Source organism: Morus notabilis, unplaced genomic scaffold, assembly GCF_000414095.1.
Source record: "Morus notabilis unplaced genomic scaffold, ASM41409v2 Scaffold703, whole genome shotgun sequence".
Taxonomy (NCBI): Eukaryota; Viridiplantae; Streptophyta; class Magnoliopsida; order Rosales; family Moraceae; genus Morus; species Morus notabilis.
The window spans coordinates 149388-162595 of record NW_010366776.1 but is presented as its reverse complement, the minus strand read 5'-3'; the positions used below and the strand labels follow the sequence as shown (position 1 = coordinate 162595).

At 36.7% G+C, this 13208-nt stretch overlaps 1 protein-coding gene across 3 annotated transcripts; it reads left to right on the top strand.

Annotated features, from left to right (window-relative positions):
- The first annotated feature begins 1166 nt into the window (after positions 1 to 1166).
- LOC21395190 lies at positions 1167 to 11821 on the top strand. 3 transcript variants are annotated; one of them, XM_024174137.1, is made up of 9 exons: positions 1167 to 1361; positions 2457 to 2624; positions 2744 to 2830; positions 3196 to 3323; positions 10179 to 10275; positions 10394 to 10471; positions 10557 to 10782; positions 11216 to 11439; positions 11559 to 11821. In XM_024174137.1, exons 2-9 carry the CDS (start codon positions 2523 to 2525, stop codon positions 11589 to 11591), a joined length of 975 nt encoding a protein of 324 aa, XP_024029905.1. In that variant the 5' UTR covers positions 1167 to 1361; positions 2457 to 2522; the 3' UTR covers positions 11592 to 11821. The 3 variants fall into 3 exon arrangements, with proteins under 3 accessions (XP_024029905.1, XP_024029906.1, XP_024029904.1); XM_024174138.1 differs by having other exon boundaries at positions 1347 to 1361; positions 2462 to 2624; XM_024174136.1 differs by lacking the exon at positions 1167 to 1361 and adding an exon at positions 1383 to 1646 and having other exon boundaries at positions 2462 to 2624.
- Positions 11822 to 13208: the final 1387 nt, after the last annotated feature.

Sequence of the window (13208 nt, the reverse complement as noted above, 5' to 3'; positions counted from 1 at the left end):
AAATTAAAGGATATCTAAACCCATAATCTTCCCTGGGTTCAAGGTTTGAACTCAAGTTTAAAACCCACAGTTCTAAACTAGCATAATTCAAACCCACTCCGATTTGAATCTTTTTACCAAATGAATCCTAACCTTTTTACTTAGGAAACTCTTGCGGTAAGAACCGCTATTTACCTCATCAGTAGAATTTGTTGCATTCAATGTTCCAATCTATAAATGTTCACTTTAAAGATTTATGGTGCCTGATACAAAATTGCTCCCATTGACTGATCTTTCTACCGGTATGGTACAAAAGTTCCTTTTACTTATTAGACGTTTTGTCTCTTGAAATTAGTGAATTATATCATTTTCCTTAATTTTTTCTTTTAATAAGTGAATTATATCTTTGATTTAGTGGATTTCAAAATGTTTATGCCCTTACTGTGGCATTATTGGTTGACTCGTTTCCCGCCCGGGGGATGTACGATATTCTAAATGAAATCTGGGTAACCATAAATGACCAATTAAAAAGATATCAATAAGAAGGAAATTGTCATTTTTTCTTCGTTTTTCAGTAAATGACTTATTTATTGATAATAATTATTTTTGTGCAGTAAATATGGAATTTATCAATTAATTTAGTCAGTTGAATTTTCTTGGTCAATAAATATAAGATTTATAGATTAATTTAGTAAATATAAGATTTATCAATGTAATTTTTTTAACTCAAAATGTGTGGTAAAAAATTTGGCCATTTTTCAAAACCACCCGTCTTCTAGATTGACTGACCCGTTTTTTTTAATCTTATTTATTTCAGTTAATTAGACTATACATGTGGTTGTTAGTTTTTACTATTTTATTTCATTCCCTTTGATTCTTATCATTTTGAAGTGGTATAAAGTCTACATTATAATCCTTCAGTTAATCACTGATTAATTATACTTAGTTAATCGGTGATTAATCATATTTGATTGTCTGGGGTAAATTATCTTTTTTGTATATTAAAAATGATATGTTTCAAACTTTACCATAAAAATGGAGAATCGAATAAAACTACTCATAAAAGTGGAGGGTACAATTTTTATTGCGACTAAAATAATATTCCCCCTTCCATAAAAAATAAATAAACCCTTAAAAAAAAAAAAAAAAAAAGAGAAAAGAAAAGACATTCCTTTCTTCATCTAATTACATGGGCCATAATGACAACCCAAGTAGGTCCAATTAATGTTCTAATGGACAAATAAAATGCCCAATTAGGCCGAAAAAACGACAAACAAAAACCCATTTTACAGTCATCTCCTAGTTCGACACACCTCTGTCTCTCTCTCTGCCAAGATTGGTCAAACCCGTCTATTTCTCTCTCATTCCACAGCGAGCGTTAGGTACTTACTGCTTCACACCAAGCTCCTTATACTCCTCTCTCTCATTCTTTTAATGTACCTTCTTTTAAATGTTTTGTGACATTAGAAAATGAGGGTATCAGTGAAATGCATTGTTTTGGCCATTTTTCTGTCTCTCTTTCTTTATGCAATCTATAATCTCACTCAACTTCAAAACCCATTTTCTGGATTTGGAAAAAGCTTCACCTTCACTATTCACTTTTTCATTTCCAATCTCAGTTTATATATTCACCAACCACTTGATCTTTTCCCTGCCCACTTTAGAAGGTCGCCTATACTTTTGCCTTTGCTTCATTTATTTGATTTGTTTTGTGCATTTATTTTCTTAACTTTATCTTTTAAGTTTTCAGTTTGCTGTTTTGTAGAAGTAGAGTTTAGAAATTGGTTGCTTATTTACTTGCTATATGTTGCTTCAGTTCTTTGATTAATTTTCTGCACTTTATTTAATTATTTATTTTTCACATATACCTTCAAGCTCTAATTTTTGAGAGTATATCACTCAATTTTCATGATTGGCGGGTTTTACTCTAAATGATTAAGTTTTAGTAAATTATTCCGTGAATTTGATAAAATGTTGCAAAGTGGCTCTAAATTGATGACGGTTGTTAAAATTTAGACGAAACCGCCCTCGCACGTGTTACGTGAGCTCGTTTTAAGTAAGGGAAATTTCAGTAAACGATTGGAGCATGTAATGTCACTTATTTCTTCCAAATTTAACATCATCCATCAATTTGGGTACTTTGCAATATTTATCAAATCTAGGACTTGTCAATTTAGTCCTTTCAGCAGAAAAAGAAAAAAAAAATGTCAGTTTAGTCAAGTTGAGGGATAAAAGTACCAAAATTTGAAACCAGCAACATTTTCTAGAACTTAGGCATTGGTGGTTTCATTATTTTCTATTGCCATTTTTAGCATAAAATGAAAGTTATAGATTGGCATTCTTTTCTTTGTTTTTCTTTGTAGATTGGCATATTGGCCTTGCCCTTATATGCAACAAATTTGGCCATGCCCATATATGCATTGCAACTAATAGTATATTTCCTTTGATCCAAAACCCAAAATGGGCTGAAAATTTAGTGCAGGATATTGGCTAGCTCAGATACAGAAAACAGAACTTCACAATCCCAGAGGCAGAGTTTCAATATGCTTAAAGATTGTTCATTTGAGGGGCCTTTGTTAGAGCAGTTCACATTTCCTGCAAATTCTGCTCCCTTCAACAGTTGTCATGCTTCCACCATCGTTGAGGTTAGGGGAAAGAGAGAGAGGAGAAAAATTGTTATATTTGTTGGAAGTTGTATGGTGTTTTATGGTGTTTTGTTTCACCAACAGAAGTTAACTAGATTGTTTATTTGCCATTTTTGAAGGTTGATAAAGATCATTTTTTGGTCGCGTATTTTGGTGGAGCTAAAGAAGGTGCACCTGATGTGAAAATTTGGCTACAGACATATAAGGTGAATATAATTCATTCTCTTTCCTTTTTTTCTTTCCCTTACTCTACTTTTGTGTCTAAGACCTTTTTTATGCAATATTTTCCATAGAGCATTGCTATAAGGCATCGGTGGTGCTAAGCACCATCCAATAATAGAAGGTGGGTTCCGCAGTGTGACACTTACAGGTGGGGCCCATTGTTTATTAGCGATGGTGCTTAGTACCGGTGTCCCTAAGCGTTTTTCTTTTCCATAAGATATGGAACATTGAGGGTAAATTACTCTTTTTTCTTCCTAACTATTAAAAATGATTAAGAAGTTCTTCACTTGTTTCTTGCTCTAATTTGTTGTTGAGTTTTTAGATGGTTTCTTAACCGATGTGATGGCAGAATGGCTCTTGGGAACCACCTGTTATAGCCGATAAAGAACCGAATGTTCCAATGTGGAACCCTGTGTTATTTAAACTCCCATCAGATGAGCTCCTGCTGTTCTACAAAATAGGGCAAGAGGTTCAAAAGTAAACTTTCACTCTAGTCTTTCAGCTTACAAATATGTTGGTATCTTGTACTAAACTCAACTCTCTCTCTCTTTTCCTTGTTTTTGTATATAGTGTTGACCAGTAATCTTGCTTTTTCATCTTTTTGTTTTATTTTTTTCCTTTTTCTTCTGCAGTAATTAGGAAGTTTTACTTATTCTAAAGCATGCAAAGAAAAAATAAATTAATAGAAAGAAAGCTTGGAGAGTGGACTTGTTTCGAAATCATGTTAATTCTTTGGAGAGTGGACTTGTTTTGAAATCATGTTAATTCTTCTCACGATAGTGATTTAGTTCTCGGTAATTAGGGAATAGTTGGCTAATTGATTTGCTGGGCTGTACATACTGTAAATGTGGGATTTGGGTAATTAGTTGACTGATTTCCAAGACTGATTTCTTAGTTGTCTGATTTTCTAGCCGTTTCCTTTTGTAGTAGTTATTTCCTTTTATTGTCTAAATTGTAGGAGGAATGTTCTCTAAGTCCTATCCCTATATATAGGGTGCTGCTGTACAGAGTTAAGTAGAGAAATAAAAAGAATATTGAGCAGTTTGGCTCTCTCTCATAATATGTCCGTTCTCTTCAGTCGTTCTTTTTTATTCTTTTTCTTCTACCTCTGAAAATCCACATGGTATCAGAGCCTTGCTGATATCTAAATCCCCACATGACAAAATACAGCATGAGTATGACCACAGAAAAACCTAGCTCCTCGTCCGAAGTTATCTCCAATTCTAAACCTGCAATGACAGGCTCCAATGGAGGAACCGAGACCAATAATCTGCCCATCACCAATCATAAATTAATTGGGCACAATTACCTTCACTTGTCCCAATCTGTCATGATGTTCGTATGCGGGAAGATGAAAGATGATTACCTCACCGGAGTTGCAGCGGCACCAAACAAAGATGATGCGAAATACCGAACTTAGAAATCATAGAACAATATGGCGATGTCATGGTTGATAAATTCCATGGTGAACGAGATTGGAGAAAATTTTCTCCTCTATGACACTGCCAGAGGAATATGGGATGCTGCCAGAGAAACATATTCCAGTTCTCAAAATATGTCCGAATTATTCGAGGCTGAAAGTATTCTTCATGATCTTCATTAATGTGAGTCTTCGGTTACCCAATATTTCAACTCTCTTACTCGGTATTGGCAGCAACTAGACCTCTTTGAGGTTTATGAATGGAAGTGTACCGAAGATGGAACCTTGTACAAACAGATTGTCGAAAAGAAACGAGTCTTCAAATTTTTGATGGGCCTCAACAAAGATCTCGATGAAGTACAGGGAAGAATTCTCAGAACAAAGCCTTTACCATGTATCCGTGAAGCTTTCTCCGAAGTCCGAAGAGAGGAGAGTCGGAAAAGGGTAATGTTGGGTACCCAATCAAGCATTCCAGCAACAGGAGAGGTTTTTGCCCCTACTGTTCGAGGACACCACAATGATGACAATTGGAACTGAAGAGGAAGACCTTGGTGTGACTATTGTCATAGAACTAGTCACACAAAGGAAACCTGTTAGAAAATTCATGGCAAGCCAGTTGATTGGAAGCCATCCTCCGCACGGCACACCAACAAAGAAAGCCTTGGAAATGTCGCGTCTACAACAAATGGACCTACTTCAACCGAACCTGCTCTGTTTAGCAAAGAGCAGATTGAGCTCCTTCAGAAGATGTTCAGACAATCCTTGTCCACTTCAACATCGACCACAACTTTGACTCAATCAGGTAAACCCCATCAAAGCGCTTAGTGTAAAACAGGTTACAAAACCATGGATTGTTGATTCAGGTACTTCAGACCACATGACGGGTGACGCCTCTCTTCTCATGAATCTCATAACCTGCCAAGGACACTCTGTCAGAATTGCCGATGGATCTATGTCTAAAGTAAAGGAGATCGGTATTTCTAATTCCCTTACCCATAATCTGTCCTTTTTGTTCCAACTCTTGATTGCAATCTCTTATCAGTTACTAAACTCACCCATGATGAAAATTGTATGGCTAAATTTATTCACAATCTGTGTGAATTTCAGGACTTGGATTCGGGGAAGATGATTGGCAGTGCTAGAGAGTGCTCGTGACTCTATCTCCTCAAAGAGTGAAGAATCTCCAGAAAAGCAAGTTCTCCAAGCTGTGTTAGAAATTCCGTGTTAGAATAAAGTCTTGTTGAATCTTAAATCCAATAATGATGGTGAGATTATATGTTGAATCACTATCGCCGAGGTCATCCAAATTTTTTGTACTTGGAAAAGCTTTTCCCTTCGTCATTCATGAATAAAAGTGCAAAGCTCTTTCAGTGTGAAGTATGTTAGAAATTCATATCCACACGTTTCATATAAAAAGTCACATCCTTTCTCACTAATTCACTCTGATTTTTGGGGACCGTCTAGAATAAAAAACATAACAGGGACACGATGGTTTATTTTATTTGTCGATGATCATACTCGAATCACTTGGCTATTCCTTATGAAAGAAAAATCTGAAGCTGGTCAGATATTTAAAAATTTCAATGTCATGATTCAAACTGAATTTCAAACAAAAATCCAAGTGTTGAAAACTGACAATGCCAGGGAATACTTTGCTTCAATTCTCGGTGATTATCTGTCAAGTCATGGGATTGTTCATCTAAGCTCTTGTGTTGACACCCCTCAACAAAACGGGGTGGCTGAACATAAAAATAGGTATCTTCTCGAGGTAGCTAGATCTCTCATGTTCACAACTTATGTCCCCAAATAATTCTGGGGGGAAGCTGTTCTTACTGCCACCTATCTTATCAATAGGATGCCCTCTAGTGTTCTAAATTTCAAAACACCTATCACTACTCTTCTTGAGTCATATCCACATTGTAGAATTGTGTCAAGCATTCCTTTTAAAATATTTGGGTGTTGTGCATAGAGGCAAACTTGACCCCATAGCCATCAAATGCATATTCTTAGGATATTCACCCAATCAAAAAGGATATAAATGTTTTTCTTCTATCACAAGACGATTCTACAATACTATGGATGTCACCTTTTTTGAACAATCTCCATATTATCCCAAAGCTGCCATTCAGGGGGAGAACACAGATAAATATCAGCTTTGGGATAGTATTCCCACTCAATCATTCTCTTCATCCGAATCTCCAGTAATTCCTCCTCAAATTTCCGAGAGAGTCAATTTCTTAAATTCCTCCTCAAATTCCCAAGAGTGAGTCAATGTCTCAGAGTGGTACTAAAAATAATTCTCATGCCCCAAACAGTGATCTTCGTGTTTACTCTAGAGGGGAAGAACTCAAAAGGGAATGGAGAACTGAGCATATCTTGAGCCAATCCAGGAGTCCAACCCGAGTACAGGTCACCTCTACAGTTTTCAAGGTAACACTTTTGAATCTCCCATTATTGAGCTGCCTAATACCTATGAACCTCTTATTACTGAGCAGCCTCCTAATGTGCCTTCTAATGACTTGGATTTACCAATTGCTTTGAGAAAAGGTGTAAGGTCTTGCACGATCACCCTATCTACAACTTTGTTTCCTATAAGCATCTCTCACCGAGTTATAAGGCTTTCATCAGCAATCTAGATTAGATACAGGTACTCAACTCTGTTCATGAAGGTATTCAGGTACCTAAATGGAAGGCAGCTATCCTTGAAGAAATCAGTGCCTTAGAGAAAAACAAGACTTGGGAACTCAAAGAACTACCACTAGGGAAACAGACTGTTGGGTGTAAGTGGATCTTTACAGTCAAGCACAAAGCAGATCGAAGTGTGGAAAGATTCAAAGCCCGTCGTATGGCCAAGGGATTCACTCAAACTTACGGGATTAACTATCAGGAAACCTTTGCACCTGTTGCGAAGCTCAACATAATTCGTGTTCTTCTTTCTCTTGCAACTAACTTGGATTGGCCCCTTCACCAATTAGATGTCAAGAATGCATTTCTCAATGTGATCTCGACGAAGAAGTCTATATGGACATTCCTCCTGAAATTGAATATCCTATTGCATCCAATAGAGTCTGCAAACTAAAGAAATCCCTATATGGATTGAAGCAGTCCCCACGTGTCTGGTTCGACAAGTTTTCCAAAGCTCTGAAGGAGAATGGGTACACTCAATGTCAAGCAGATCATACACTCTTTGTCAGGCAGTTCCCCACTAGTAAAATAGTCATTCTAATTGTGTATGTAGATGATATTATTCTGACATGCAATTCTACAGCTGAATTTGAGATCAAAGACCTAGGAAATCTCAAATATTTTCTAGGAATGAAAGTAGCCAGGACAAAGAGAGGCATTTCTGTGTCTCAGAGGAAATATGCTCTTGATATACTCAAAGAAATTGGAATGATGGGGTGTAAACCGGCTGAGACTCCCATGGACTCCACAGTAAAGCTCGAGATCAAGGGAGATATTGCACCTTTGGACAAAGGTCATTATCAGAGACTAGTGGGAAAACTTATTTATTTATCCCACACTAGACTGGATATTGGCTTTCCAGTGAGTGTTGTAAGTCAATTCATGAACAGTCCCACTGAAGAACACATGGAAGTTGTCTATCGAATACTCAGGTATCTCAAGATGACACCAGGAAAAGGATTGTACTTCAGTAAAAATCCTAACCAGAAGATTGAAGTTTTTGCAGATGCTGATTGGGCAGGCTCTATAGTGGATTGTAGGTCTACCACTGGGTACTGTACATTTGTGTGGGGGAATCTCGTAACTTGGCGAAGTAAGAAACAATCTGTTGTCGCTCGAAGCAGTGCAAAAGCTGAATTCAGAGCCATGGCTCATGGAATTTGTGAAGGAATATGATTAAGAAGACTACTCAATGAATTAAGATTCACAACCACTGAAGCCATCAACATGTACTGTGATAATCAAGCTGCTATGAGAATTGCCAAAGATCCAGTTCATCATGACATAACTAAACACGTGGAGATTGATAGTCATTTCATCAAAGAAAAGATAGATGGGAAGATTGTGGATCTCCTATATACATCAACCTGTCAACAAATTGCAGATGTCCTCACCAAAGCATTACCTCGAACTACATTTGAAGAGCTAAGTTGCAAGCTGGGAATGATTGATATCTATCACCCAGCTTGAGGGGGAGTGTAGAATTTCTTAGTGATTTAGTTCTCAGTAATTAGGGAATAGTTGGCTAATTGATTTGCCGGGCTGTACATACTGTAAATGTGGGATTTGGGTAATTAGTTGACTGATTTCCTAGTTGCTTGATTTCCTAGACTGATTTCTTAGTTGTCTGATTTTCTAGCTGTTTCCTTTTGTAGTAGTTATTTCCTTTTATTGTCTAAATTGTAGGAGGAATGTTCTATATGTCCTAACCCTATATATAGGGTGCTGCTGTACAGAGTTAAGTAGAGAAATAAAAAGAATACAGAGCAGTTTTGCTCTCTCTCCTAATATGTCAGTTCTCTTCAGTCTTTCTTTTTCATTCTTTATCTTCTACCCCTGAAAATCTACACACAGTTATCTTTTGGAACATAATGGTGTACATGCAACTTAGCTAGCTTTGGTGGTATACCATTCTTTTCCTTTTCCTTCTAATTTAGAGGCCTGAACTGATCCCTATCTTAGGGTTGCAGTACTACACGATCAAGAAGGTATACCCATAACTTTTGGACTGAAAAATCAAAGGGATTTAACTATTGGGTAGCTTTGTGTATTTTCCATTCTAAAAGTTTTACTAGTTTATTTTTCTCAGATCTACTTAGTGGGTGGGATAGCATATTTCATTAAGCCTTTCTGTGGATTTTGGTTTAGTAGATCTTTAGGCTTGCTTTCTGTGGTTCATAGTTTTTGTCTTTTCTTGGTGGACCACTTGTCCCCTTTTGTATTTGCTTTCTTTTTTATTTAATACAAGTTACCCGTTTCTTATAGGAAAAAAAAAAAAAGAAAAAGAAAAATGGAAGGGATTGCATCATATGCCACTTGGAATCTCTGACAAGTTTAATGTGGATCCATGAGTCTCTCCGATATTACTTTTCCGAAGCAATAAAAAGAATTTGTGGATGAATACCAAGGAAGAGGTCAAAGCCGAACATAGGACATGTTAATGTTATGCCTAGTAGCTGATTTGTGATGATTGGTTATAATTCAAATTCATGGAAGATAAACTTGGTCAACTAATACTAGACTTTGTATGAGACGTATATTTCTCAGTCATTTGGGTGATCTTAAGTGTTAGTAATAGTATTGGAGAGTGTGGTTTGGTTTTGGACATGATTTCTTTCAGTAATAACAGTCCTTGTAAGGCTCTTTAGTTGCCTAATATCACCTAATTACCTGCATCATATTTCCTTATATAATTATCCTCTTCTTATGGAGGGGGAAGAAGGGGATAATTATAAAACTCTTCAGTTGCTTGGTTTAAAATGTTCTTTTTGTAGAATCAAATATAAGGTTCTTACTTTTTCTCATTATGTCAGATGGAAACATTTGTAGTTTTCTTCAATTCTTAAAAGCATAAATTACTTTCCATCTATCTGTCTCTATTTTCTCATCTGTGGGTCTTGTTTGTAAGTAGGCATAAATAACTTTTCCAGTAAATGCATTGTCAACCTGCAGGCAGGTTTCTACATTAGCACTCTTTGCAATGTGCTGTTAAATTCAACTGCTAACCTTAGTGTAACCACGAATTTAGTTTTCTTTCCGCATTTAGCTATAGCTCTCAAAATGGCTAAGAAAGTTGGCATTAACAATAAAAGTATTTGAAAAGGTTTAAACTCGTAATAATACTTGCCATGTTATGATTATACTCTTTGGCATCTGAGAATGCAAACTTAGACTGTTTTATTTTTGTTTTGGTCCCTAATAAATGTCGGTTCAATTAACTAAAATAGATGGAGTGGATGCATGAAGCGGTCATATGATAAGGGTATTAGCTGGACAGAAAGAGAACAACTACCTCCTGGTATATTGGGACCGATAAAGAATAAGGTAATACTTGAATTCAAGTTACAGATAACTGACGCATGCCAAATTGTCATTACACTGAATCTTCTTTTTCTATTTATGAAGCTGACTTTGCTGTATTTTTGCCCTACTATTTGATCAGCCAATCCTGCTGGAAAATGGACTCTTACTTTGTGGATCCTCTGTTGAAAGTTGGAACTCTTGGGGGTCGTGGGTTGAGGTTGCAAAAACAATTTTTGACTATATTGAGTGGTTGAATTCAGTGATCTGTAGAATAGTGACTGACATGTTTTTTCACTCACCAGGTCACTGCAGATTCGGGTAGGACATGGAGAAAGTATGGCCCTATTTATGTCGAGAATGAATCTCTCAGCGTGATTCAGCCAGTCCCTTACGAGACCAAGAAAGGAACGTTGCGCGTTTTAATGCGTTCCTTCAATAACATTGGTAGAGTTTGTCTCTCGGAATCCCATGATGGTGGACAGACCTGGGGTTATGCTAAACCTACTGAACTCCCTAATCCAAACTCAGGTTAATGACTGATAGTGCTTTCAATGTCAGAAGGGCTATATGAATATTTGGATCTGACTAAACATGGCAAATTATGCCCCATCTTGTTCAAAATGATTCCAAATTTAGTTTGGATGAAGCATCTTGCCTTTTAATGGATAGAAGAGTTTACTGTGGAGCTATTGGATTTTAAATTCAGTTAATCTGTTTAAACTATGGTACAACTCTTTGGCCTCGTTCGTTTTGCTTATTCGAGTTGAGAATTTAAGTTAAAAAGTGAATTCATGTGAGAGAAAATACTGTAGCAAAAAAAGTTGAATTTGAATTTTTGTGAGAGAAAACACTGTAGCAAAAACTTGATTTGTGATTCAAACCAACGAAACTAACAAGGCCTTTTTGTTTTGGCTCCAGTTTCATATTTTATCTGGCTTATACTGCAAATTCCTCTTTCCAGGTATTGATGGGGTGAAGCTTAGAGATGGCCGACTCTTAGTTGCTTACAATACAATCTCAAGAGGCGTTCTTAAAGTTGCGTTTTCTTCTGATGATGGAGATTCGTGGCATGATGTTTTGACATTGGAGGAGAATCTACCAATGGAATTCTCGTATCCGGCTGTTATCCTGGCTAGTGATGGGTCTGTCCATATCGTCTACACATATAATAGAACACAAATCAAGGTACTAAACTCGTTGGTGATGTCCAAATTCATTTAACAGAGACAATATTCTAACTGCCCTTGTTCTTCATATCAGTTACTAAATTGTCAGCTATTGTTCTGGTCATTTTCTTTTGGCAGCATGTTGTCCTTAAACCAAATTCATGCGGTTGAGAGTGAGCAAAGAGAAGGTATATTTTCTTCTTTTGTCTGTATTATGAAGTCCAATGTTTAGCAAGCTATTGTTGCAGTAGATCGATAATGAATTATTGTCCTCCACAATCACATACTCTTCATGAATTGTAAAGCCACTTGTGCAAAAAAGTACCACCTGTATGATATCTGTTTTTTTGTTGTGTTCTTATGTCAATATTTACTTTGACCGTTTCCATATCTCTTTTCATTTATATTTATATACTTTTTGATCCATTGCAGAACATAAATGAGGAAGTGAAACCTATACTTCTGCTTAACGCACATACGTTTATAACTGAAATTATGTCTACATGATCAAATCATGATCCCCATTTGTACTACTCTTTACCACCTAGTCTGTTTTTAAATTTAATAAAGCGACACTTGGTTGAGGATGTCATTCTGTGGATGAGCTAACCCATTACTTCTTTCAGAAAGCTTTAGGCTGTGTGGTGAGAGAAAGGAAAATAGGAAGGAAAGAAAGATATATGAAGGTATTTTAGGAGAGAATTGAGCACTTTTATTTCTCTTCTAATTCTTACATAAACCGGCCTCCTTATATAGATGAGCCAGAGAATAACAAAATAAGGAAAGTAAAACAAATAAGTAAACAAATCAAAATAAACAGAAACTGCCTAATATTCTAATCCCTTGACTTTAGCTATCAATTCTCATCATTCCTCTATATTTGGACAGAATTAGGACAGCTATACATTCCTAATTTACCGACACCCCCCCTCAAGTTAGTGCATAGATGTTTATCATGCCCAACTTGCTTACAAAGAACTCAAAATTTTGTCTAAGTAGACTTTTGGTGAAGACATCGGCAATTTGCTGAGTTGTAGGCATGAAAGGTATGCAGATAACTCCATTTTCCAGTTTCTCCTTAATAAAGTGTCTATCAATCTCCACGTGCTGCGTTTGATCATGCTGTACTGGATTATTCGCAATACTAATTGCTGCCTTATTATCACAAAATAGCTTCATTGGTAGCTCCACCGGTTGGTTCAGTTCTTTTGGGATTCTCTTCAGCCAAAGAATCCTACTCCTGGCCGTAGCACTTTGCTTCTTACTCCTCCATGTTACTAAGTTTCCCCATAGACAAGTACAATAACCTGAGGTAGATCTCCTGTCCGTCACAGATCCTGCCTAGTTTGCATTAGTGTAGACTTCAATCTTCGTTGATCGCTTTTCTTAAACAGTAATCCTTTTCCTGGAGTCCCCTTCAAGTATCTTAGAATTCTATAGATTGCTTCCAAGTGTTCTTCATAGGGAGAATGCATGAATTGACTCACCATACTGACTGCAAAAGAAATATCTGGTCGAGTATGAGACAGATAGATTAACTTCCCTACCAAACGTTGGTATCGACCGGTGTCTACAGGAACTCCTTTAACTTCTCCATGCTTCGAGTTAAACTCCATAGGAGTATCTGATGGTTTACACCCACTCATTCCTGTTTCTTCCAATAGGTCTAGGATATACTTCTGTTGGGAAACTACTATACCTTTCTTAGACATAGCAATTTCCAGTCCAAGGAAGTATCTAAGAGGTCCTAGATCCTTCGTCTCAAATTCGGTGGCAAGGCTCTTCTTT

What these genes read in the sequence shown, in the direction of transcription:
- LOC21395190 (XM_024174136.1), top strand. Translation starts at nt 1,450, where the DNA reads ATGAGGGTATCAGTGAAATGCATTGTTTTGGCCATTTTTCTGTCTCTC. An exon ending in TTCCCTGCCCACTTTAGAAG is followed by an intron (nt 1,647 to 2,461) that starts GTCGCCTATACT and finishes AATTTAGTGCAG; the next exon opens with GATATTGGCTAGCTCAGATA. An exon ending in ATAATAGAACACAAATCAAG is followed by an intron (nt 11,440 to 11,558) that starts GTACTAAACTCG and finishes TTCTTTTGGCAG; the next exon opens with CATGTTGTCCTTAAACCAAA.